The 27,736-nt window shown below is 47.8% G+C and overlaps 1 protein-coding gene across 1 annotated transcript in view; it reads right to left on the bottom strand.

Moving 5' to 3' along the window:
- The window catches only part of BCR (BCR activator of RhoGEF and GTPase), a 99,660-nt gene that overhangs the window by 37,065 nt on the left and 34,859 nt on the right, over window positions 1-27,736 (bottom strand). Inside the window, exons 2-8 of the mRNA XM_081842743.1 lie at window positions 25,046-25,230; window positions 18,174-18,278; window positions 17,189-17,374; window positions 13,083-13,190; window positions 12,022-12,082; window positions 11,826-11,878; window positions 9,820-9,960 (exon numbers count right to left, since the gene is read on the bottom strand). Coding sequence (XP_081698869.1) covers window positions 9,820-9,960; window positions 11,826-11,878; window positions 12,022-12,082; window positions 13,083-13,190; window positions 17,189-17,374; window positions 18,174-18,278; window positions 25,046-25,230 — 839 coding nt within the window. The remainder of the gene's footprint in view (window positions 1-9,819; window positions 9,961-11,825; window positions 11,879-12,021; window positions 12,083-13,082; window positions 13,191-17,188; window positions 17,375-18,173; window positions 18,279-25,045; window positions 25,231-27,736) is intronic.

Raw genomic sequence — 27,736 nt, 5'->3', positions numbered from 1 at the left:
GGGAACTGGAGAAGAAAAGATGTGAAAAGGAGCTACAGGATCAGACCAAGGAAGGATTCAGCACAGGGTAGAAGTTGGGGGCAACTGGATGTAATTGAGGAACTGGTCCATGCAGTTGAGTGGGTCTGACAAAGCGCAAGGCGGCTTATGTTTTCCAGCTCAGTCACATGGTGAGAACCTCTGATGCCAGGGTGGCACCTTGCTGGCAGATACTGGCTTGCACAGACCCTCCACATGACGATAAGCAGCTGGCAAGGAATACTGTTCCCATGTACAGTTACTGTTATTTTGAAGCATTTCCATGTGGCAACCACAACGTTTGTATCAGAATTCATTCAAGGACAGGCAGCTTCAGGAGGGACTCTGCCTTGTAACTTGCAACTTCCTTGCATTGCTAGCTTTGTCCTTCTCTTTAGATGATGATGATGATGATGATGATGATGATGATGATGATGATGATAATGGCTTTCACAAGCTTTAAACAATTCCCTTCCCTAACTGCCCCCTATGGTTCCTCCCCAGATCTACTAACCTCATTTATAGCGATAGCCTTATATCGATTTCCCTTTCAACCATTTATCACGACGTGAATGCGAAAATATATAGTAATTAATTAGTCTAATAAGGATTTAAGTAGGTAAGTAATGGTAAAAGATCAAATAAATAGAAGGCAAGTGTTTTGCTGCTATTTTCAAGTTACACAAGATGAAGAGAATATAAAACACAACAATGAAGAAAACAGCAAAGAAATTAACCTTGGGGCACCACAGCACCAGCATAATAGACCAAAGCTCTCAGCTAGTTTAAAGCGTTTACAATGGCTGGCCTTCAATACCAACCCAATAGTTCCACAAAGGGACTCATGAGAATATGGTGGGCCATTAACAGTGAAAGCAAAAGGCAGGTTTGAATGGTTCTAGATTTTGCATTGTGTCTCCAGACTCCATTGAAGGTGTCATTTGGCAAAGGGTCCGAAGAACTGAGACAGTCACTATTTGACAAAATTTAAAAAATTATAAGCAAATTTAGGCTGCACAATTAAACTGTGTTCAGCACCCTTATGCAACAAAACTGTTGCTGTTGGGTTTTGTTTTTAAAAAATCAGACTTCTGCAGTAAGGAAAATAACTGGAAAATGCACTGGAACAAGGAGTACAACAATCACTTGACATAATGTCATATAACCTCAGTACAAACATTTTAAGAATGAATGCTCAATGAACAGCACCGTCATAGTTTCTGTGCAAATTTTGTGTCTACATATGTGGACAGCAGCCGCGAAATTAAAAGACGCCTGCTTCTTGGGAGAAAAGCAATGACAAACCTAGACAGCATCTTAAAAAGCAGAGACATCACCTTGCCAACAAAGGTCCGTATAGTTAAAGCTATGGTTTTCCCAGCAGTGATGTACGAGAATGAGAGCTGGATCATAAAGAAGGCTGATCGCCGAAGAATTGATGCTTTTGAATTATGGTGCTGGAGGAGACTCTTGAGAGTCCCATAGACTGCAAGAAGATCAAACATGTCCATTCTTAAGGAAATCAGCCCTGAGTGCTCACCGGAAGGACAGATCATGAAGCTGAGACTCCAGTACTTTGGCCACCTCATGAGAAGAGAAGACTCCCTGGAAAAGACCCTGATGTTGGGAAAGATGGAGGGCACAAGGAGAAGGGGACGACAGAGGACGAGATGGTTGGATAGTGTTCTCAAAGCTACCAGCATGAGTCTGACTAAACTGTGGGAGGCAGTGGAAGACAGAAGTGCCTGGCGTGCTCTGGTCCATGGGGTCACGAAGAGTCGGACACGACTAAACGACTAAACAACAACAACATGTGGACAGGCCTTCTGGAAGATCTCCAAACTCCCTGAAAGCCTATTTCTTTTTGTATCTTATTGGAACAGGACTTACTTTCTCATGTGTTGCCAGCTGCAGGGGCTCCTACACACAGCCTGCAATACCCAGTGTGGCTTGGGAATTCCAGAGATTATTCATTTTGCTGCTAGTGTGGTTTGGTGAAGCCCACATTTTCTGCCCTTCTGAAAAAACTTATTGGATAGGTATGTGGCTAATTATAGTGTTAGCATCAACTATCTCCAAGGATTTGTCCAAAACCAAGTTATTTCTGTTTTCTTCCAGAAATGAGGTACAACTGGGCACCTACTCCTAGTTTCTTCATAAAAGCAAATATTATCTGCAGCTGTTTTACAATGAGTTTACTATAAGGGCCAGCAGAGGGCAGCATAAAACTATTCTCCAACTTCACAAACTGGCAAAAACTCTTACCCTTTTTAACCAAATGGCTTTGCCTATACTAGCAGCTCAAAGCCAGTGTAGGGCAATACATTTTATTAGGATGCACAAGAACATTACAAGGCTATAAGCAAGCATTAGAGTACTCTAGAAAGTTCTTCTCCAGGCTGGATGTCAAGGTAGGCAAAAAAAAAAAAAAAAAAAGCATGACATTTTTTCCTCCAAAAGCCTGCCCTCCATAATCTGTCCTCAGGGGGAGCTCTGCAAGTGTCACTGGGTTAGCCTCTCTAAGGGACATATAGGTTTCAGGGTGCTATTAGGACAAAGAAGAGATAAGGAAGGGGATCCCTCATTTATTGGCAAATATAAAAATTGCAGGTATCCAGATCTACCACCAGCACAAAGCAGAAGAGGCTTGGTAAAGAGAAACATGGCAGTTTATTAGCAAATGTAAATATTGGTATCTGGTACAGAATGCTGACTAGTCATTGTAGGGAAGGATATGCTAACTAAAAGGTTCTCCATGGCTTTCTTATTGCACACAGCACTGCTAAGGGGTATAGATCCATTTAGAACAGATGTCGTTTGCAAACTCAACTCACAGCGCACTCCTTATTAGCAAATATATAAACAGCACCATCTGTACATATTTTCTCAAGCCAGTAATTCAGATTTCCTCTAAGATTCTCTCCTATTTGTGAAAAGTTGCAGATTCCCCACTATTTTTGCTTCAGTGGGAATTATTCTCCCAGAACAACGATTCTTCAGGTATCAAAGACAGAAGATATAATGCAGGAGCTTCTTCTCTAGAGTTTCCACAGTAAATGTTTTGGATCTGGGTCTATTCCAACATAACAGTTTGCACTGAAGCTACCACAACTTTCTTGGGCTCTCCTGTGGCTGACTCATCTTAAAGTATTTTTGCAAAAGGCCGAGTCCAGTCAGGGTTAGGAGCTGCTTGCTAGCAAACAATTCCAGTCTCCATCCCTGTCAAGGACAAGCAGAATCCATTTTGGAGGGGCCTCCTTGCTTCCCTTGCTACTCAGATGCTTCAGAGATGCCAGCCTGCATTAATGTCTTTGCCATCCATGTGCGCTCATTTCCCCCCAAGGACTGTAGAACTAAAGATGCCAGACGAATACACACGGGTGAGCTTTGCAGTCAACTTCTGAGGAAGGGGAGGATTCCGTCGCAGAGGGCCATAAAGCAAGGCCCCTCTTTGGCAGTCCAAAGCCCTCATTTAATATTTTTAAGGAGTAGATGAATATGGAGGAGACAGCAAATAAGCTCTGCTCCTCTGGGGCATGGCAAACGAGCCCACGCTGCCAACCAGATTTTCATCTTGAGGTGCAAATGCGTTCTTGTGCTTCAACGGCACTCGCTGCAGCAATGCTGACAATCCTCAGCTGCTCCCTCCCCTTTCCATTGTGGCTGCTTGGAAATAAGAGAGTTGCCCTTGGAGAGGATGGTTCGGTGCCAGGTGCCTACAGAGCAAGGTTAGCTGTGCTTTCTTCCCATCACCAACACAAGACAAATAGAGTAATGGTCTGCTGTGCATTCGCAGTCATTCTCTGGGCCAGCTCACACATCTAGGGCAAGGTCTTCAGCGGAATACAGCATGCAGGACTGGGTGCATGGATGCTTCCATAGGTATCCAGGCACTTGTTCTCCATAGCCCTCCTTGCTGATATTTTCCAGAATGTGGCAAGCCATGATTTGGACCTTTGCAGCCACGAGACAACTGGCCACCTGGACTCAGGTTGGCTCCTACATGTAGGAAGCTGAGTAAGTTTGTGAGTAAACGTGAAAGAGGTGAGGGGGAACAACCCAGGACGGCTCCCTCATTAGGCAAAGCCTCTCTGCCTTACAGAGGGGAGGAGTTGTGAGCAGGAGCTGTTTCCTGTGTTGGCAGGGGGCGTTCCAGCCTCTGCCCAGCTGGCCTGGCGGCCGTGCCACGCCCCCAGGTAGCCAACCAATCAGGTGGAGGATCGGGGGCGGGGTTTTGCTACTCACATGTGGCCGCGGCAGCACTTCCCATTCATTCTGCTGCTGGTTTTCGTTGGATCGCCCACCCACCCTCCCTTTAGTTCATTGCTTGGTTCTTGACATTGCTATGGACCTGTGGTTGGTTGCCTTGGTTGTCCATGGGGCCTGGTAGGAATTTTTATCCAACTGGCAAATTGGCACCGGCCACTTGGTTTTTCACCTACCTCATAGCAAATCGTCACAACTTTTAGGTATTGGCAGTTAGGCATTGGAATATGTTTGTGTATTGGAGAGCAGGGTGTGGCCATCGCCTACCCCTCCACTTTATGGGTATTCCAGTAAAGGAATCCAGCGGTCATGGATCCTGTCCGACGTCCTTGCTGGTGGCTAGGGCCATGGCATGACCCCCGGTGACATCAGGGGGAGCTTTCAGTTGTATTTGCATCAACAGGCTCCTCCCACTGGTGGTTAACCCTTGTTAGACTCACCCCTCCCTGGGGGGGTGGAGTCACGCTCTGTTGTTTTATCCAATGCCTAAGCCAATACCTCTCACGTGCTGTAATCAATAAAGTTGTGGCCTTTTTAAGCCCATTAACCTAATATACTGTGTCCATGTGTCTTTCTTATCCCCAAGCGGGTGGCGGGTCCTTGAATCACAAATCGGAAACTATCACTTTCAGGCCAAGGTGGAAGCAGATGACAGCCTGGTAACAGCAGTTCTTGCATTGGATTGTGGCCAATTTGAGGGCAAGGGAATGAGCTAGGGGAATATCCCCTCTGTGGTTCAGGGCTATCCTCTGGCCGGTCTCTATCTCCCAGTTGTGCTTTGCAGGGCCTGGAGCACTGGGGTGAGGAAATGAGCATGCTCTGGTGACTGGGGGGGGGGGAGGAGGAGGAGATAGCAGTATCAGAACAATCAAGACTTCCCGCTCCTGGCAAACGGTCAGCCTGTGAGGCAGTGTTGGGGTCATGCCTTCTTGACTGCCTGACTCATCTTGCCAGGAGGGAGGGAGGGGAGGGTTTCAGCACGTCACACAGAGAGGAAGGGAAAGGCCTTGCCGACTCGCTCCTGGGACGCTGGGGGAGGAGAGGCAAATTCCCTGGTAAGTCCCAGAACATTCATAGGCGACCTACTGGGCGCCCACAATGCCAGCCAGCAAACAACAAGGTTGCATTCAAGCTCCCACAAAGATGCAGCCTCCACTTGCTCAGCAGCGAGGATTGCAGGAGGCTGACTGTAAGCCACACCCCATCTAGAAAGTACTGGCAAGACACCAGCCCTTTTTCAAGTGCTGCATTTTAAACTGATAGGCATGGCTGTACAGTTTCATCGTCAGTCCGGTGCTCCTGAACACGGTTCTCAGCAGCTCTGCACTTAGCCCTTCCACTCGCACAAGGACAATGGTAAGCCCCATTTCCAAGAGAGACTTTGAAGCCAGAAAAAGTAAGGTTGGGGAAAGGAAATAAACACTGTGTCCCACCTGGGGATGTCTTGAAGTCCCCTGTCTGAGATGAAAACTGTTAAGTTGTGGGCGAACATATCAGACGACACAGCGATTCTTCAAACAGCTCTTGTTTATTCAGAGGCCAGAACAGAACTAAAGCTGAGGAGCTCAGTCAGCCTGCTTATATAGAGCTCCAGAACAATGTAACTGTTGCAACTTTCTAAAACTATCCAATCACTGAACGTCACTTTTGATCCTTCATTTGCATACAAACTATCCAATCACTGAACGTCACTTTCGATCCTTCATTTGCATAACTATCTACAGTATCCCCCTGCTGGCCCAGGGTGAGAACTTCAGTATATAACAACAACATCCTTCAAAATATAGACGAATAAGCCTGTCCTTCCTGCCTCTCAAAGAGCAGCCATTCACTGAAAGAAGACAGCTTCATAAGAACATAAGAAAAGCCTGCTGGATAAGGCCATTGGCCCATCTAGTCCAGCTTCCTGTTCTCACAGCAGCCAACCAAATGCCTACACGAAACCAGCAAGCAGGATTCGAGCACAAGAGCAGTCTCCCCTCCAGGGATTTCCAGCAACCTTCAGGGCCTGGAAGCCTCTTTCCAAGGCCAAGACTTTGTCTTTGAACATAAATCACGAAGAAGACTTATAAGCATATGTAGAGTGCAGCTTTCATACTGGGCTCCCAAAGCAGGGCCAAAAAGCTGTCAGAGACAGAGAGAACACAATGGATTTTGAAGCGAAGGATCCAAAAATGAAGCTGCTGTAGCACTGGGAAAGGAGAGGTCTGACTGTTCCAGATAACACACTGAGAGAGGGTGCAGATTCCTTCCTGATTCTGCTTGCAGTGCAGAGAATGAGAAGTTCAAAGTTCAAAAGGAAATATTTGGGCTCCTTCGCATTTTTTAAATGGACTGTGCAGCCACTCCCTGCCTCCCCGCAACTTGCTTTCGCACAGAAAACTCAGCAAAGCCCTGCTTTATTCTATATATAGATACTCAATATTCTTTTGTAAGTTGCCTCAATTTTTAAATTTATACATTGCAATCAGGTTGTACAAACTAAAAAAGTATCTAAGTAAATCTGACCAAAGGAAGCACTAACAACAAGCCAGTTCAATATCCAACCCAGCTGTAGCATCCCAATCAGACCCCCCACTCTTGCCTCCACCTGCAAAGCAGGCAGATCACAGTGGGCCTCCAAGGGAGAGCTCCATCACCTCACTGAAAAGGACAACTGCACAAGTTCTGGCACATGCAAGGGAACATAAGCCTGCTGGATTGAGCCAAAGAGGACACATCTGGGACACATTTTTAGTTCAGCATCCTGTTCTCACAGTGGCCAACCAGATTCCCCAGGGGAAATCTTGCAAGCAGGACCTGGGTACCAGAGGAGACTCCTCTCCTGTGGTTTTCAGCAACTGGGATTCAGAAGCATTTCTGCCTCCAACTGTGGAGACACAGCAAAGCTATCATGGCTAGGAACCACGGAAGTGACCCATCTGCAAAGCACATGCTCCCAGTGGAAAGGTGTCCATGCAAGTCAGCCTGGGTGCTTTCACAACTACCTGCAGCTGTAGAATCCTGGTGTAAGCTAGCAGTTGCCAATTTGGGTGCAGATGTGCCTACAGAGGTCTTTCTCTGGTCTCCAAAGGGCTCCCTCCTTCTGCTGAAATTAGGTTTGACAGATGTGTTCTGTGTGCAGTTAATTGCACTGTGTGTGGTGCCCAGATCAGTTTTGCCAGTTTACTAATGTGCCTAATTGCTTGGGCTATCAACTTCTCACGATATACAAAATGAATTGTTACCAACATGGCTAGGATATTTCAGAAAAACAAACCAATAAGTATTGGCTTTTAATGCCTTCCAAGTAAACCTTATCGGGGTGAAAACCTAATGAGGGAGTTAGGTATGTTTAGCTTGGAAAAGAGGAACTGAGAGGAGATATGGTAGCCATCTTCAAATATCTAAAGGGCCGTCGCATGGAGGGGATCAAGCTTGTTTTCTCCTGCTCCAGAGGTTGGGACCTGAACCAACAGATGGAAGTTATGAGAAAGGAGATTCCCACAATACATCAGGAAGAACTTCCTGGTGGTAAATGCTGTTCGACAGTGGAATGGGAACATGGTGGACTCTCCTTCGTTGGAGGTTTTTAAGCAGAGGTTGGATGGCCACCTGTCATGGATGCTTTTGTTGAGATTCCTGCATTGCAGGTGGTTGGGCCAGATGATCCTCAGGGTCCCTTCCAACTCTACAATTCTATGATCCGCAGAGGAAAGCCTTCCCCAGCAGGTTTTACTAAGACGCCTTAAGCATTTTCCATGATGAAGAATTCTGCCCTAATGCAATGGATGCCACCTCTGCTTGGGCAGCTGCCTTGGTTTTTCTGCAGCTTTTTCTATACCTGTAAATGAGCTTCTTCTCTATTTCTGTTTCAGCCACAAGGCCTCTGCATACAAAGGCCTCTCGCCACTGGATGGCACTGAGTGGACACAATGGTTGCAGAGAAGCCAGGCAAGCTCTGGGGCTGAGGCTCTTAAACAAGCTCTGTAAGCCTGCGCTGCCACCCACCCGCATCCTTGCCGCAATTAGCAGGCCATCACTGGGGAGATTAAGCACCAGAAGGGCTGCTTCCTTCAGCTCAAAAAGCACCAAGGATAGGAAAGCAGAAGCAGCGCTGGCGAGAAAAGAAGCGGGTCTCGCTCCCCATTGTAGCTCAGCAGCAGCACAAAAAGGCTGAGCAGAGCAATGCGCTCCAGTTACAGAGATTAAAAGGAAGAGGAGCAGCAGGGGCCAGATGGGGAAGCAAAATTGGGGGGGGGAGGCTTTGCAGCAACATGGAAATAAATTATCTCATTTTGAGGACTAGTGCCCACCCTCCATACGTGAGAGAGCAAGAGAGCGAGAGCACACCCTTCAAGGCACACCGACGTTACTAGTGTTGTAAATAATGACAAAGAAGCAGCTCACCACAGAGAATACAAACACCTCCCCTTCTCTCCCAGTCAGCCTTGGCCCTCACCTCATTAGGATGCTACGGGGCTCCCTTCAAAGCTGGTATGCTACCCTGAGACACTAGCAGATAAACAGGCTCCCTCTTCTCCCACATGAGAGCCCTTCCAGCCAGCATTTTCAGCTGCAGTTCAATTAGCATCCCATTTAATGCAACCTTCTATGGCCTCTAGCTTTCCATTATTAATCACTATTTACACGGATACTGCTTGCACGATGTAGGGTCATTAATACACAAGATTTCACAGATAGTGGCAACACAGTGACTTGCCTAGAACCTCTCTAACTGAGTCAAGACTGGAACCCGGATCTCTGGGGTTTAACTGCACAAACACTACCAGAGGCTCTGAAGGCTGAACCTCCCATCTACCCAAGTACCCTCCAGTCTAGATCCAATCCAAAACATGAAGCTCCAATAGTTATTTTGCATGAGCAAGAGGCCATTCAATACGGAAACACTTTAGACATCCCTCCGCTCCCACCCAGAGGTCCCTCAAGAACTAAATCACCCAAAAGATGGGTGTAGAAATGACTCTGAAAATGGGAGTTTCTCTGAAAGCACCTGGGAGAATTTTCACTGGACATTATTTTAGGCCTGGTGATGGTGAAGGCAGCAAATAAGGCCACCTAAGATTAGAACCTAAGAAGAACCCTGCTAGGTGAGACAAAAGAGAATTCTTTTAGTTCAGCATACTACTTCTTAGAGGGGACAATGTGATGACAAGGAAGAAGAGCGATAGCTCAGTGGCAGAGCATATCCTTTGCATGCAGAAGGTTCCAGGTTCAATCCCCGGGATCTCCAGGTAGGGCTTAGAGAGACTCCCATCAGCTCCAGCCAGTGGGAAGTGTAGTCCAAAACATCTGGAGGGCACCAGGTTAGGGAAGGCTGCCCTCAAGGTTCCATTCCTGTCACCAGGACTAGTCCAGTTCCCTTCCCAAATGCTGGTTGAGCCCCCATCCCGCACTCTCACAGACACATATTCTCTTGCAGCCAGTACAGTAGACATAAAGAAAGGAAACAGTTGTGTGTGGATGTGCATGGGTGCCACCCCCCATATAAGAACACTGCACCCCAAAAGGTGCCAGCAGGACTGGAGCACTCACCTCTCCCTTTTGGACTGTCATGGATTGTCTCCTGGGTGTGATCTCCTCATTGATACTAGACAGGAAGTTCTGGGAGATGCGGAGGGCATCCTGGAGAAGAGGGTAGTCAGGGTGGCTTGAAGGAGTATGCTTCAGTAGATCCTGCACCGCCAAGAGGAAGAGAAAAAGTTCAGAGAATGGCAGCTGGAAATACAAAGAGCTTCATATCAACAGGCCTTCCTTGGCCCCGGCAGGAGAGACACACAGGCTCACCTTAGCGGCAGCAGTTTTATCTTCCAGCCACCACTTTATCTTTCATCACCCCCATTACAGTCCTGTTACTGCAGATGGATCTTTACCAATCAACATAAGCAAAAGAAGGCAGGGCCCGTTCCAAGGAGGCAACAACTCAACATTTATCAGGAAGGAAGGAAGAAAAAGGGTAGGCTGTTTCAGGACTAAGCGGCAGCAAAGGTTAGGGTCACCTAGGGGGAGCAAGAGACCTTTGAAAGGAGGCTGGGGATGGTGGAACTGAAGGAACACAACTCATGGGAGTGTATGGGGCACTGGAGAGACTGAGGCAGCAGGTGGGTAGGAAGGTCACAGAGGGCTGTGAGGAGCAAGCTGTGAGAGGAGATATGGTAGCCATCTTCAAATATCTAAAGGGCCATCGCATGGAGGGGATCAAGCTTGTTTTCTCCTGCTCCAGAGGTTGGGAGCCGAATCAACAGATTGAAGTTATGAGAAAGGAGATTCCCACAATACATCAGGAAGAACTTCCTGGTGGTAAATGCTGTTCGACAGTGGAATGGGAACATGGTGGACTCTCCTTCGTTGGAGGTTTTTAAGCAGAGGTTGGATGGCCACCTGTCATGGATGCTTTTGTTGAGATTCCTGCATTGCAGGTGGTTGGGCCAGATGATCCTCAGGGTCCCTTCCAACTCTACAATTCTATGATCCGCAGAGGAATGTGAGGAGCAAGCGGCTTGTGGCAGATGTGGAAGAGGAGAAGCTTTCATGGGGGCTGAGTACCTTCCTTCCCGGCAGAACCTGACAAAATCCAGGGACTTTTCAGAAAAGCAACAAAGACCTCCCAGTTTTGTCTGGCTTCCAGGTTTATGTAGGCATGGGGTAATTTTAAGCTGCTTGAGTATTATAATCCAGTAGTGTACTGTGTTACATTTGCTCTGAATGTTTGTTTGAATCAAGAAACCAAGCCAAGCCCTTAGGGCAGCCAATTTCTACCCTAAATACACACCCATACCCCCTTTGTATTTTTAATGGCAAACAAAGGGGTTTGGGGGGGGTCTAAGCTGTAAGCAAGAGCACAGCTGGGAACCTGAGCTGATAACATGCCAAACCCAGATATGAATGAGCAGCTGAAAGTTCCCCACCCCAGTTCTGAAGCTGGGGCACAGCAAAGGAATTTTCCAGGGTACTTCAAGCAACTCTTTTCCAAGGGAATTTATCTTTATAAAGCTTCCCGATATTCAATGGCCAGCAAAGCACCATCTTCTCCTGAAGTTTGTCTTGGGAACAAATTGCACCATGGTACAGGATACCCAGCGTCAAATATCACAATGTTGTTCCTTTCAATCAAATGTGGTTTTGCGCAAGCAGCAACAGTGTTGTGAAATGGAGACAAGGGTTAAAGAAAAACCACTTCCTCCATGACTGCCTGTGGAAATGCTGGGAGACTGGATCATGGCCCTCCTGCACTACATGGAGGGTCTGAGCAAAAGCAGTAGCCCTGCACAAAGACCACTCTGAAAACAGACACCCCCAAAGAGGATTCGAAAAGGAAGATTTACCTTTACCTTTTTAAAAAAACCACAATGTCACTCAACACATTGGGAAAGGGGGGGGGAGCACAATGACATCTTTGCCTGTGGTATGGCTGTTTGGCTACATATTTTTGCAACTATTATGAGTCCTGTTGTATATAAACCTCAAGGCTTCCCCATCTGCTCATTCCCAGCTTGCTCACTGCAATAGCGACGGCAGCATCAACGTTCCAAGCAACTTACGTGGAGCACAAGGGTGCTGCGTGTGACTCGGTCCACGGGCTTGTAAAGGAGAGCTGTGGAGAAAGGAAGATGACAGGTCCCACATGAGCTGCACTGCTTGGTAGACCCATATAACCCACACAACTGCAGGGCTGAAAGCCCAGCTCAAGAGAAAGGAAAGTATTCTGCCAACCTAGTCGGTAGGTGCACTACTTACTTTCTAAGGAGTTTTTTGTCGTCTGCTCTTTTGAATCCTTGGTGCTTCTAGCCTTGAGATTCTATGAAAGGGGAGAAAGAAAACATCCACCGTGTTAAGTTTTCTTCAGAGGGCAGCAGGGAACTGCCAGCTGTCCTCTACTTAGCTTAATCAAGCCCTCTATTGACACGAAGTAAGCAGCCAAGCATTTGCCATGCAAAGGCAGCTCTAGTCCAGTGGTCAACTCCATCCTTGCACAGTGCTTTTTGCTACCTTCCGCAGCTGTGTCTATGGTTTCTCTGAAGACATGGCAAGCCCCGCCCCTCTTCTGCCCTTCTGCCACACTTGATTTGCAGTACCTGGTTTGGGGTGTCCTGGCACAGTTTGGACATGATCTTGAAAACAAGGATATCACCCACCTAAGCTGTGATTTCCTTTCAGCAGTACCAGGCTAGGCTCGACTGCCAGGCAGGAGTGACCCAACTTGCAAGAACCTTCAAGAAGCTACTGCACCCTACTCCCAAAGGACACCCAGCAGCATTGTAATTCCACTTGAGAAACCCTCAACCTTTCTAGTGCCACTCCACGTCACTCCACCTGAGGCTAACGAAGGCCTACCATTTCCCAGACAGAGGGTGATGCTCGCCACTCAAGTGGGCTTGTTCACCTCTCTTTTGCTAATGATAATTTCACTGCAGGAGTTCAGACCCTCCCATCCTGTCCCTTGCATGGCACGGAGGTGGTGCCTGAGCAGCTCAAAGCCACTCCAGCAGAGTGTGCAAGGTGGATCACCTAATTAGACTTTGTATCACTGCAAAGGTCAATTGGGGTGGCCTCAAGACAAGAACCTTGAGAGGTCTTGGGTCGCATTAAGGGCCGCAGCACGTGAGATGGGCAGAACTGACAAGACTGGAAGCTTCTCCTGTGCAAGCCGCCCACTGAAATGATCAGGAGCTGAGAGAGAGAGAGGAAGAGAGCGCACCACCTTTGAAGGGCAAGTGCTGCAGGGACATCCCAAGGGCTCCATCTGAGCGCATTAGTCAGAACGAGTCGCTGCACGTGTCTGAACATCATAACGTTACCTCGGAGATTTCTGCGAACTGAGCGTTGGCCTGACAACACTTCTCTGCCGTCTCCATGGCAACCTCATAGTTATCCACGAAGGCCCGGTACACTCCCAGCTGGCTGGCCTGCAGAAAGCAAATGCAAAATGAAACAAACACCGGTGGGGTGGGGGGAAGGGGGGCTGCGGGAGAAGAGGGCCGCTGGCTGCACTGGATTCCAAAGGAACAGAAGATGGTGAGCTGTCACAAAGCACAGAGGCGCCTCCCTCCCACATCAGCTACCAGAGAGGACTGGGAGGGGGTGCAGGGGGGTGGGGTGGTCAGCTGCCTACCCACATCTGGATTAACCCAGTGACCCACCCCTGCTGTGGCCACTTTCTCCGCTGCATTCTGGCCAGTGGGTTAAACACTGTAGGGCTGTGTCAGCCCCTCTGCCAGTCAGAGACGATTCAGCTGTAGGGCAGTACAAACAAGACACACACCTATAGCAGAGATATCCCTGCCTCTCACTGCACAGTTACTGCAGATGTTCACACTGCCCCAAAACCAGCCGCATGCAGAGGCCCCCTTTTTAGCATAGAGAAATTGCAAGAGGGATGAATGCAAGAGCAAAGCACTGAACACAGAGCCTGGATCAGTTTTTAAGTTGCCCTTCCTCCTGTATTTGGAGAAGCCCAGCTGGTGAGAGAAAGTGCCCTGGACAAAATTCTTGGGGAGCTGCTTTTTGTCTTAATGGCTTGTTTTTGTTTCCTTCTCATCCCAAGCTCAGTGGAGAAATAGATGTGGACAAGTTAAAATAATTTTCAGTTCAAAAAATATATTCTACTTTATATCCTGCCCAGGGAGTTGAGGATGTTGTACGTGGTCGCTCCATTCACAACCCTCTTCATTTTATCATCTCAACAGCCCTGCAAGGAAACTCAGGCTCCCAAGTCACCCAGGGAAAACTTTATGGTTGACAGTTGAGGCAGGAGGATGGCAAAAAAAGATGGCTGAAAAAGATGGTGGTGTGTGTGAGAGAGACAGAGAGAGAGAGAGAGAGACTGGGAAGAATTTCTCCATCAGTTTGGTGGTGCTGCAATAGCAGCAGACCCAGAAGCCTTGGAATAAGCCCCTCTTAATCACTGGGACTTAGCACTGATCTCATTTGCTGACTTGTAAATAGCAGCCATAGTTCATGCCTGCTCAGGAAAAGGCTGGGCGAATCCCAAGCATGTCTGAACTCTCAAGTAAATGTAAACTCTGCGCTTGCTGCCCATTGCTCGGTGTGGAGAATTCACAGTGCAAAGAGCAAGCACCAATGGAGAAGGCACAGGAAAGCAAAGTGACTAATGTCATTTGTGCTCCACTGAGGGAGAAGGAGCTCTTCTTCCAGCTTTTCATCCAGGGTACCGCCAAGCATCCTTTTCATTGGGCGTTCATAGCATCATAGAGTTGGAAGGGACCACAAGGATCATCTAATCCAACCACTTGTGAAACAGGAATCTTTTTGCCCAATGTGGGGCTCAAACCAACTACCCTGAGATCGAGTGTCTCGTGCTCTAACAACTGAGCTAGCAAGCACTGATTGTTTGTGCCCATGAAGGTATTGGGGTAGTTATAAGCAATCCCGCTTTCAATACTGCTTGCACCTCTGCAATGGTTCTAGGCAGACATATTGCTTCATTTCCAAACAGTGCATGTTCAGCAACTTCAATCCAAAATCCTGCAGCTTTTTATGCCACAAATGTTCTAGTTTATTTTTCATTCCACTTTTATTGCGCTATCGTACACCCCTCCGGACGACAATAGTTCAGGAACACAGGCGGAATACATCCTCCACAAATGCGCTGCTATTGTGTCAATGGCATGTTGCAAAAAATAAACCCAGCCTGGAGCAGCTCTCACTCCACAAATTCAAGTCCTCAGCTTCTGTTCTGGACCAGGGAGAAAATGAACGTTCACTTTGGTTTTTGGTGTTCAGCTCCCTGATTGTATTTGGGGATTGTAATTCATGTTAAAGACACACACAGTGAGAAGACAATGATGGCTCATCTTCTCTTCCACTGTCCTATGGGTAGCAATGTTCATGAATGTAGACAGCTCTAAAGGGAGATTAGATGAATTCACGAAGGATTAGACTAACAATTGCTACTTATCAGGATGGGTGTAGACGACCCTCCAGTCTCAGGGGCAGTACACCTCTGAAAACCAGTTGCTGAGCAGCACAAGTGTTGCTGCTGCACTGCTTGCAAGGCATCTGGGTTGGCCTCTGTGAGAACAGAACATTGATGAGTCTTTGGCCTTATCTAACTGCAGAGCTCTTCTGATATCCTTATGTTTTGCACACTAGTTGTGGCACACAAAGCCTTGCTCTTCCTGCCTGGTCCCTGTTTCTTGGAGTGGCTGGCAGTGCAAGCCAGGCCCAGTCTCCCATTCCCCATGCAGACGACTGGTGTGCCGACACATGGTAGTACTTGGATGACCCTACTGACCATTTCTACGCACCGCAGAATTTCTCCTCTGGTCTGAAGAACCAGAGGCACCTCAAGAATGCGACATTTCCTTTCTTTAAAAGAGAACAAACTGGAAGAGGGGGCCCAAGTGCTCTCTTCCAGAGCCAGAGAAGAGGTGTGACAGCAACAAAGCAGGCAGCCCTGGGGCTTACTGGCTGGGGGAAAGAGCTCTTCCACAGTGCTGCCCCCCAAGAGGTATTTGGCCAAGGTCAGGGTACAAGGAACGCTCAGGATATCCAAGGGGAAAATATGTCTACCCCACAGTCTGCGGCTGAGGAGGCAGAACAGCAAGGCTAGATCAAAGCCGGAAGGAGGAGTGCAGATGGAGAGAGAAAGAGAGCTGGGGGAGGGGGAGGGAAGCAGGGGGAGGGGTGGGGGAAGAACCTGGCAGCTCCCAGGGAAAGGAGAGACAGACAGTGCCCTTGCTTCCCTTTGCAAACATCTGAACCTTGTTTCTCCCTCTCCTCGCACTTCAAAGTGGGCTTGGCAACTCCCCAAGGCAGGGCTGCAAAGGCTTTGGGTCCAGCAGGATCAAAAACAAAAGCTGGTCCTGGGGAGGGAGGGAAGTGGGGAGGGTCCCTGCTGTGTGCCTCTCCCTTCGTCAATTGACCACAGCCCAAATTATATGCAGGCAACATGGAAAAGACAGTCCAGCTGCTGGGAGATGGTGCAGGGAAGCTCACTATGCCCAAGGCACAAGGATGTGGCGACGGCAAGACGGACACAATGCTGATATCTGAACGCTCAGCATTTGCTCCCAGTTCCAGTCAACAAAATGGCAGAGCTACAACAGGCCAATGGGGGAACCATTTCACCTTTGTCCCATGCAGATACAGCAAGAAAAATGCATTCCTGTGGGTTTCTCAGGGGCTATTGTAAAACCCAAGAAGGGACCCTACATCATATTCCACAGGAAACTGACAGTGGGAAGTACATGGGCTCCCAATTCCCATGAGCCTCAGCATCATACAACTGTGTTGGCTGGGGCTGATGAGAACAGGACGTTGCCATACAGAATGAGACCACTGATCCATCTGGTAAGGTGTGGTCCACACTGACCAGCATGGGCTCTCTAGGCTTTCAGGCAGTGAGCCTTTCCCCAGCTTCACCAGGAGATGCTATTCAACATTGAACCTGGGACCTTCTATATGCTAAGCACATGCTCTTGTCATTGAACTGCAGTCCTCCCCATTTGGAGTTCAGTTTACTTGAAGGACACCAGGCTAAGGAAAGCTGCTTTTATCTCTGGCCTAAACACTTAATTGTTAGGTTGAAAAATGAACCAGAAAGCTCAAGGTGTGCAAACACATGCACACAAACATGCTCCAGGCCATGATGAAGGTCACAAAGGCATTTGCCAGGAGTTGCTGGAGTCCTGACAAAGCAAAACCAAGTCCAGCCAGAGGGCTATGCAACTCCTAACTTGCCAGCCTACAGACCTTCCATCCCACACAGCTGCTTCTCACTCATGGTTGCTCCTATTTGCCACCTTAGACACCATCTTTCCCCAATGTGCGCAAACAGCTGGAGGGGAAAGCAGAGAGGCAACACCTGGGAGAGAGCAGGGACTCCACAGGTCACGAGAGCATCAGCAAAGCATCTACGAGAGAAGCCCAGGCTTTGGCTCACCAGCTTCTGGAAGAGGTCCCCCACCCTCTGTTGGTGGCTCCACTGCTGCACCCGTGGGAAGAGCCCGTCATAGAAGTCCTTGTGGATCTCGTAGAGCTCAGGCACTTTGAAGAAGATGGTTTCGATCTGCTGACTGGTCAGCACAGGCTGTGAGGTGGTGGCAGCAGCTTTCAGAGGCTTCATGGGCTGGAAAACAGAGACCACCCTTCATGCAGGTGAAAAAACAAAGGCATCCACCAGCCGGAATGGCTGGGCTTCCTGTCTGATTGCGCCGGAATGTCCCCATTTGGACATGCTCCAAATCAGCCTTGCTCAACCTGGTCTCCTCCAAATATTTTGGACTACAACACAGCCATGCTGGTTGGAAGTGAGGGGTGCTAAAATCCAAAACATCTCCAGGTTGAGGAAGGCTGTTCCAGATCTTTGTGAAAAAGTCCAATCCTATTCCGTTCTCCTGCCAACCTAGCAGTTCGAAAGCACACCAGTGCAAGTAGATAAATAGGTACCGCTCCGGCGGGAAGGTAAACAGCATTTCCTTAGTCATGCTGGCCACATGACCTGGAAGCTGTACGCCGGCTCCCTCGGCCGATAAAGCGAGATGAGCGCCGCAACCCCAGAGTCGGTCACGACTGGATCTAATGGTCAGGGGTCCCTTTACCTTTACCTATTCCGTTCTCCCATGAAGCGTAAGACACGGTGGCCACTTCAGGAACCCTCTGCTCACAACCACCAAGCACAGTCTACTGGGGAATTCTCCTGCTGAAGTCCCATTGAAATGAATAGAAATAGCTTACAAAAGCCTGAGAATGCTCTGGCACAGCTTCCATTACTTTTAATGAAGGGGGGACTGAACTGGAAAGCTTCCCAGTCAGTTAGGACAAGGGAAATCCCTTTTGGCTATTCCACTGCAAGTTCACAGTGTCTTCAGCCAGTTCTGGAAATAAAACCCACGCCTCCCCGTCCACATGTTCCTGGGTGTTCTTACCAGCAACAGAGCTTCAAGGTGGCCTAAGTAGGTTTCCTCACTAGCCAGGATTCCAGACAGGACCCATTTCCTCATCTCCAAGCCCTTCTCCAAGTCTGGCTCACTCTAGAGAAGGAAAGACGCAAGAAAAACAATGGTAAGGCAGTGCAGAAGGCAGCTCTCTAAGCTGGATGTGGAATTGGGGATTAAGGGAGAATTTTTGTTAAGTCTGCATTTTAAGTGAAATGACTCAATTCCCACCTCCAATACCAAGGCGCATACCAGAACACGTCCTTATCCCTTTGCATTTCACATTTCCCGGTTCAAATGACATATTAAAATGCACGCAGTGTTTAGAAATGCATGCACAGAGGTGAAATACATTGTGACAAAATATGCATTTAGCTACACATTTTCACACCTCCTTTTAAATGCAGAAAATAGCAGGGACTTATGAACGAGCCTCAGCGAAATTAACTCGGAATGAAAATAGGCAGATCCACCCAACCCTAGCTGTGATGCCTCAAAGACTCATAAATCTCAATCTGACAGGGGTGCTGCGAGGAAACTTGCCTGGACTAAATCGGTGGCATGCAGGCAAAAAAAGGTCAGTTTGCTAGGCAGGGAGCACCAAGCACACCCCAAAACAGGAGATACATAAAGTGTGAAGGGGAGGTGGTGAAAGGAAGCAGGCTTTCACACCTTGATTTTGAGTTAGCAGACTCCAGTGCTGCATACCTGGAGTACAGTTCTGAGACAGACAGACCCACCATCACTCAGATGTTGTGAAAAAATCAGAAATTGGGGGTGGGAATGGGGAAGAAGTATGAGATACAAACCAGCAGCATAAAAGGTTTATTCGCTAGCAGCTTAGCCATTCTACAGCTCTTTGGTGCTTGTTTCCCATTTGCAAGGAACAGCACCATATCCCCACTGGGCACTGCTGCTGTGCAAAGAGCACTCAAGTTCTCCAGCTGACAGGCACATCCTAGGATCTCTAAAGCAGGCCCCAAACATCTCGGAGGCCTGGATGCTCTTTGTACCAGCACACTCAACCCTTGGGGTTCAAGGAGCAATTTGTTCTCAGTTTTGCACAAAGGTGGTCATCAGCTCAACATCAACAGCGCAGTCCACACATTACAGGCAGTTGCTTGGTTCTTTCACGTGCTTGGAGTGAAGTCACAGATGCAAATCTATCAGCAGTTTTACGGAAGCTGCTAAACTGGCACTGCAGTGGGCGCCAGTTGCTCACATGCTCTCTTTTGTGCAGCTCCACCCCTTTTCTCACTGCTCTTTCCTTTGCCCCCACCTTCCCTCTCATGATTACTAATCTCCAGGGTTAGCCCCTTCGTACCAATCCCTGCAGACACACTCCTTAGCAGAGGCAGGAGTCGTCCAGCCTAAAACTTCAAGCCAGTGTGCTTGCTTATTTTTCACTTCCCAAAAAATGCTGTGCTGCCCTTCAGCATAAATATCAGGGCTGTCTATACAACAGATCTCACAAGATAATAACAACAAATTACAAAGCAAGACAGCAGTTTTGAAAATGCTAGCTGAACTGCATCTCCCAGCACTGTTGACCGACTGGGGTTCTCATGGTAAACGTCTCACACTTTGAACTGTGGTTGGAATCAGAGCAGGGAAGACATTTTAGAAATAGGTGGGAGCTGTTCCTCCGACAAAGTTATTAAATTTGTAAATCATCTGAGTGGTTAAAGAAGCCTGGGTGTCAAGGGTTTGTAAATGCCGGTGGCCCAAGTTTTTCTGCTTGTCTACCAAAATACCATATTTTTTGCTCTATAAGACTCACTTTTCCCCTCCTAAAAAGTAAGGGGAAATGTGTGTGCATCTTATGGAGCGAATGCGGGCTGCACAGCTATCCCAGAAGCCAGAACAGCAAGAGGGCTCACTGCTTTCGCTGCGCAGTGATCCCTCTTGTTGTTCTGGCTTCTGAGATTCAGAATATTTTTTTTCTTGTTTTCCTCCTCCAAAAACTAGGTGCATCTTGTGGTCTGGTGTGTCTTATAGAGCGAAAAATACGGTACTTTTGCAAGGAAGCCAGCAGTGTTGTAGTGAAGTTTCAAGTGCAGGAGCCCCTCATGACAGCCCCCTCCCAAGCACCCCTGAAAGAAGATTCATAGAGTAATAGATGCATGCATGCAAAAATTTAATTGGATCAACTGAAAGTCATTGATGAATGAACTGGCAAAGTGCGGTGATTATAGTTAACAAGCTGGAATTTGACTGGGGAGGCCTAGCTATGCATCAGCCATGACTACAATCCTCTGCATAGTTTCTGGGGAGTGATCTCTGTGGGCCTCCCCTACACTCTAGGTTCAGCTGGCAAAACACAGAGATTTTAACAAGTGTTCTTCAGCCAGCTGAAACGTGGCTTCTAAAAATGCAAGGAACTAGAATGTAAGAACGTAAGACAAGCCTGGTAGATCAGGCCAATGGCTCATCTAGTCCAACATCCTTGTTCTCACAGTGGCCAACTTTATGCCTGCAGGAAGCCTGCAAGCTGTAAATGAGCGCCACAACTGTTATCATTTAGGCTGCTGGCACAAGGGAGAGAAACATCCAGCCTCTATCTAGCTGATTATTGTCCTCATTCTCTGAAAGTCTCATCATCAATTCCTTCACTTTGAAAGAACAAGGAGGTTCCATCAGTTACCCAGAAGGTGATGTAATTGCTCCTGATCTGGAAAGTCCAGGCATTGTGCTCTCCCCGCCCCCCAGTTCCTGCCCCACTCTGCCACAGGGAAGAAACCAGGATGCTGCTGCAGAGTGTATTCAGTTGTGACAGGCTGTGGATTCCGTGAAACGCAAAGATCAGAGAGGGTCAGCTCCATCCTGGAACCTGTTTTGAAATGGCTTGAGGCCCTTTCCCTGTTTCGCTTCAATTAATAACAATGCGAGAGTAAGGAATTAAGGTCTGGAAACACAATGAATGAGCAATGCTGCACAGCGGGCCCCACTGGCACCTGCCTCCAGCAAGGGAAATGTTGTTTTCCAGTGGGTGTGTTAAAGAAGGAGCTGTAAAGAACAAGTATCTTCCCATGACTTTGTGGGAAGCAGCACAATGAACATTTTCAGAGCAGAGACTTCCAGTAGAAAAAGGAAGAGGGGGTGGGGGAGACACAGAGAGGCCAACGGGGGATGAAGAGCGGAGAGAGACAGAGAGATATTAATTAGGATCCTTATAACGTACATTATCTTCCGGGGCTTCTGTTTAATAAGCGGCTGGAGAAGGTTTCACTGCTTGAGTGGTGCTGAACAGGGAATGTTTTCTGCAGAACCAGCCGGCTGTGCTTCATATGGAGAGAGGTGGAGGAGCAGGGAGAGAAGCCAACATTTATTTATAACCACCCAATGGTGTTCATGCCAACCTCTGCTCAGGAAGGGCTTGTACATTCAGGCAAAGCCATTAAAACAGCAGAGAACAAGCAGGAGGAAGAGGAGGAGGAGGAGAGGGAGAGCAAGAGGGAGAGCCTCAAGCAGGTGATCCTGGGAGTCAAGCAAAGGCAAGGTGGGGGATGCCAAGGACAACGCCAAGGACCTTGGGCATTGCTTGACGAAGCACTGTCTGGGCACTCCCTGCCCCCTCCCAGGCCAGGCACCACAGGAGCCAAGACCCTGATCTGGAGCAGAAAGGAGCCTGGAAGGAGGAGATGTAACCAGAGCTGGCCTCTGGAGGCTTGCCGTGGACCCAGCCTACCCATTGCCCACCCCCCAAAAAAAAATTATTTCCCTTTCCTTCTGGCCATTACTGGGAGGACTCCTTGCAAGGGACGAGGCATGGCAGGAGCATCCTCATCCCAAGAAACAGCTGACTCCAAGGGACCAGGCAAGCCCACTGAATCAGAGAGGCTGCAGAACAATGCAGGGGTTCTCACCGTGGCAGGCCTAAACCAGGCCAGAGAGCTGCCCCAGAGGGCACAAAAGACTCTGCTTTCATAGCTGCCTTGCCATTACTTGTATATTGTCATGGTACGGATAGCCAGCATCATGGTGGTGGTGTCCTCCAGATATTGGACTCCCAGCAGTCCTATGAGTTCAATAACATCGAATGCCTAGACAGCTCATTGGTTAGAGCATGGTGCTGATAATGCCAAGGTTGCAAGCTCTTATGGGATGGCTGCATATTCCTTAATTGCAGGGGGTTAATTGATCCTCAGGGTTCCTTCCAACTCTACAATTCTATGATCTGGAGGGCACCATGTTGATCACTCCTGCCCTATGGTACTTTACGCTGCCTTGAGCATTTTGAAAGAGACATCACATCTAATAGATAAATTGAGCTTTTCTTAATAAAATGGGATTCCTGAGGAGTAGCCAGGCTGGGCCACAAATGCCTCCAATACTTCTCTCCATTGATGATGATGGTGATGATGATGATACATAATTACGCAGATTTATACACTACTTTCTAGCCAGGAGCTACAAGGAGAGCAAAAAATGATAAAACTACAAAGACAGACTGAAAAACCCCCACACAAAAACAAAAACTCAATTCCTACAGCTTTGCAGTTATCATGCCATAAATTGACTGGGTCACACTTCAGGGGAAAGACTTCTTAAAAGAAACAAGTTGGGGTCAAAACAACATCACCAGATGGGTGCAGTATTTCCCTCCCCTATCAGCAAAGAGTTAAAGCTTTTTGGGGAAGTGCCACAGGCACTCTCTGCTCCTCAGTGCCAAATTGCCCAAGGCCAGAAGAGAAAGTATTTCTCAAACCAGTTTGGCCACCCTTTGATCCTACCCCAGATGGGATGTACCAACCAGCTGCTAACTAGGCAAGGCCACCTTTCTGATGTCTACCAGCCAGGATATTCTGTCAGAGCTGCTCATAAAAGCTCCTCGGCCACCGCCACCACGGAAGAGCAAAGAGCTTCTCACACAGCCGCTGGGCAGGAGGAAGGGCCAGCTCCCAGCACAACTTTGATTCTAGGAATCAGCTCCGGTGGCACAATCAGAAGCTACAACCACTGCCTCAGTGCAGAGGCATGTGACTTTAGAGCAGCCTTCCCTAAGCTGATGCCCTCCAAACACTTTGGGCTACATCTCCCATCAGCCCTAGCCAGCAAGGCCCATTGGATGCTGGTGCTAGCCCAAAATATCTGGAGGGCACCAGGCTGGGGAAAACAGACATTGATGCTAACAACCAGGCACGCTGCATTCTCCCCTCGCCCCCTCCTGCGGAAGCAGACTCTGGGGAAATTAAAAGGCCTTGCTTCTTGCTCCAGCTGCTACGGCTGAGGAATCGTAAAAGGAACCACAAAAAAAGATGAGTGACAGCGGGTGGTTCTGGGAATTAAAAGCACGCGCAAAAGATGCCAAAAGCTCTCTGCAGTGGGAAAAAAGCGGCGGGGGGGGGGGGGGAGGGAGACTGTTGACGTCCTTGTACAGTATTGCCTTGCTCCTTCCCCACAATCTTATGGCGAATACAAACCCTTTATTTACCGTATTTTTTGCTCTATAAGACTCACTTTTTCCCTCCTAAAAAGTAAGGGGAAATGTGTGTGCGTCTTATGGAGCGAATGCAGGCTGCGCAGCTATCACAGAAGCCAGAACAGCAAGAGGGATTGCTGCTTTCACTGTGCAGCGATCCCTCTTGCTGTTCCGGCTTCTGAGAGTCAGAATATGTTTTTCTTGTTTTCCTCCTCCAAAAACTAGGCGCGTCTTGTGGTCTGGTGCGTCTTATAGAGCGAAAAATACAGTATTTAGAGTGCAAACTCTTGAAAGGGAAGGCAAGGCAGTGCACACCCCAGGGACAACAGTGTTATTTTATACATTAGGAATGGTGATCCTGTGGCCCTTCAGATCTGGCCCTGATCACTGGCCAGGCTGGCTGAGGCTGCTGGGAGTTGTAGTCCAGCAATGCCTGCACAGCCCAGGTTCACCACCCATTATATATAAAATGAGAAAGCTTCTGTCACACTGGATGATTCATGTACTGACGATTGATGTACACACAGCAGGATCCCTGAACTACCAAGGAGTTAATTTCAGCTTAGTTTAACCCCTCCACTGGAAAGATGATCATAACTGGCAGCTTGGCAGGCAAAGGGCAGAGTTGGCTTCTGGGGAGGTCAGAGCATGTACATGTAGACTTGCAGGCTGACCCAGAAGAGGCCAAGAGCTGAGCATCACGGGTCAGATCTCAGGGGGCAGGAAGAAAGAAGGCAGCCAGACCTGCCTGGATGTGATAATCCACACGTGGCAAATCGGTGGAGCAAAGGACTCACCCTTCCTGACAACTGCAGCTTTCATCTGGGAACTTAAGCAAGCCACAATCCCTTCCTTATCTCTATGACAATGAACCTGAACACAACGTCTGCGGAGATCTCTCATTGGCCAGAGAGGGCAACTGAAGTTGGGGTCCAGTAAACCACAGAGCCTAGGACTTAAACAACAGAGCCTAGGACTTGCCGATCTGAAGGTCGGCGGTTCGAATCCCAGTGACAGGGTGAGCTCCTGTTGTTTGGTCTCAGCTCCTGCCAACCTAGCAGTTCGAAAGCACACCAGTTCAAGTAGACAAATAGGTACTGCTCCAGCGGGAAGGTAAACGGCGTTTCCGTGCACTGCTCTGGTTTGCCAGAAGCGGCTTAGTTATGCTGGCCACACGACCTGGAAGCTGTACGCCAGCTCCCTCGTCCAATAAAGCAAGATGAGCACCGCAACCCTAGAGTCGGCCACGACTGGACCTAATGGTCAGGGGTCCCTTTACCTTTACTTTGGCCAGGTGGTGTGCAGACACATACTTCCAACTGACAAAACAATAGTTTGTACGAAATAAGGGAGAATACCACTAGTACATAAATTGGGCAAATGAGAGAACCTGAATGGGTTTGTTCCTACAGTCTGCTCCAAGAGTCAAAAGGAGGCTTACTGATTTTGTGGATTCCAGAGACCCCGAGGAAATGGTGTCACGGCTGCCTCGGCTCTTGGAGCTGAGATGGGGAGAGGAGGAGGGCGAGTCGTCGATGTAGGGCATCATGTCATGGTGACGACGCTGCTCTTCGGCCCTGTCCACGTCATAGGCGTAGCCGGGCGGCATCCCGCTAAAAGACAAGTCTGCGAAGAAAAGCAAATAGTTATTATGAGTAGTGTCATTCATTCGGCATACTAGTTACTTGCCACATAAGCTGCCTAAATAAATACATCATAAAGATGGAATGAAGCTGCAGAAGGAAAACAGGAAAGGAATATTTTGCTCAGTGTAGGGCAGATGCCCTGGAAAAATGAGAGAACGGAAGTATGGCCAGTGTAGAAGCAGCCTCATCCTTCAAAGCTGCTTTGCACTCAGGCTGCAATGTCCCAGGTTCCTGCCCTTCCTGATTTTCCTGCAGTCATGTCTGCTGCAAGACTATCCTGGGTCCTCCCTAACTAGCACCGAAGTGCGTTCAGAAAATTATCACAATCTTTCCAGCAAGTGTCCGTTTGTTTGGGACTGCAGCTTTATTTCAGAGGATCCCTGACTCAGAAGACAAGAGATAATGAACTATGCAGAGCTGTGGAGTAGGGAAGAGATAAGGTTTCTCCCCAAGACCCTGGGAAGCCACTTGAGGGACTTTGGTCTAGTCCAAAGTAGCCCACCGGAATAGAATGCCTTTATCTCTCATGGTGCTGCCTGGGTGTGGGTGACCTTTTGGTCCTTTCCAAACATCCAGAAAGGACAGAGGCTCTGTGGAAATGCCCTTCTTTTGCCTTCTGTGCAGATGGACAACAGAGAAGACAACCTGGGAGGCTGGCAGCTCCCCTCCTAACCTGCCAGCCCCAAACCATTTCATGTGCCACCCATTGCTGGTGCTGCCTTCAGATGTGAACACACCTGAAGTTTTCTTACAGCATGTCATGAGGAGATATGGCCATTAGACCTGGGACATTGGCCACCACTGAAAACAGCTAAGAGGCAGAAGCCATATGGAAGGAGATGCAGCAGTGCCAGACAGAGGTCTAGCAGAGAAGGAGGAGAAAGCCTCAGCTGGTTCTCTTGCTCCCTCTCATAAAGGTATTGCCATTTTATGTACACTGCATTACAAAAGAATTTACAATTTGGAAAAAGGGAATTTGAATGATCAAAGGGATGGAGCAACTCCATTTTTAATTAATTTTTTATTTTTATTAAGTACAAATTAGAAAGCATACATATTTACAACAAAAGAAAATACAAAAGAAATGAAAATACATATAACCAAAGGGAAAAAATTAGAGAATACTTTGTCTCTTTTCATATTTACAGTTATTTATACCTCTATAAAATGCTATTCACAATAAAGGAGTGAAATGAAAGATATCAGAAAAAAGAAAAAGAGAACAAAGAAAAAATAGAGAAGTAAAAGAAAAAGATCATAGGTGGAAATTTTAAAAAGTAGATAAGTATTCACTATACATAGCCGTTTCCCATCTATAATTATATTCAATTGTATAATTTCATCTTGTCCTTATCTACCTTAAATAAAGTGTTGTTGTTGTTTTTTTAAAAAAAAGACTTCCACCATTTGCCTCACGCGTTTTTAATAATCCGTTCGTCAGATCCTCTGTTCTATATATTGAGATGGAGCAACTCCCTTATGAGGAAGAGTCACAGAGTTTGGGACTTCTTAGTTTGGAGACGAGGTGAGGAAGAGGTGACATGGGAGAAGTTTATAAAATGATGCATGTCATGGAGAAAGCAAACAGAGAAATGTTGTTCTCCCTCTTTCATAACACTAGAACTCATAGATTTATCAAGTTGGAAGGGACAACGAGAGCCATCTCGTCCTATTCCCTACAATGCAGGAATCTTTTTGCCCAACATGGGGTTCAAGCCCGCAACCCTGAGATTTAGAATCTCATGCTCTACCAACTGATCTAAAGCTCTACACGAATGCTGGAAGATTCAGGATGGATAAAAGAATGGACTTTCCCCACACGGCACATAGTTAGACTATGGCACTCGCTCCCATAAAAGGCAGTGATGGCCACCAATTTGGAGGGTTTTAAAAGAGGGTTAGACAAATTCATGTGGAAGAATTAGGCTATCAGTGGCTTACTAGCCATAATGGCGGCTAGGCTGTACCTCCATAGTTGGAGGCTGTGTGTCTGTGAACATCTTGCTAGAAACCGAAGGGAAGTGCTCTTCTGCTTGAATCCTGCTTGCAGGTTTTCCCCACAGGTAGTTGGCCACTGTGAGAACAGGATACTGGACTAGAAGGGCCATTGCCCTGCTCCAGTAGGCGCTCATTATGTTCATATGCAGTGCTCAATCAGAAAATGCAAATTTTGCATCTTCCTTTCCCCCCACCTCAAGACAAAAAGCAGCAAATGGTACCTTTAAAAAATAACATGTTAGGAGAATGAGAAGCCCCCAAGATCCTATGCCCTTCTCGTTTTGTTTCTTGGCGCCTCTTTCGTGCCTGGAGCTTAGCCAAATGCAGACCCTCACAAAAGACACGTTTGCTGAAGTCATTCCAACCACGGCTGGCTGTCAAAGACAACAGTTCTTGCGAGAGGAAATAAACAACCAACGCAACTATGTGAATCAGCCTTGAGGCTGGAATTCTGGAGTTCCTGGTCATGGTTACAGGAGACAACAGTG

This window comes from Podarcis erhardii, assembly GCF_964252035.2.
Source record: "Podarcis erhardii genome assembly, chromosome: 15".
In the NCBI taxonomy this organism is placed as follows: Eukaryota; Metazoa; Chordata; class Lepidosauria; order Squamata; family Lacertidae; genus Podarcis; species Podarcis erhardii.
The sequence above is the reverse complement of the archived record's forward strand: the minus strand, read 5'-3'. Positions and strand labels throughout refer to the sequence as shown.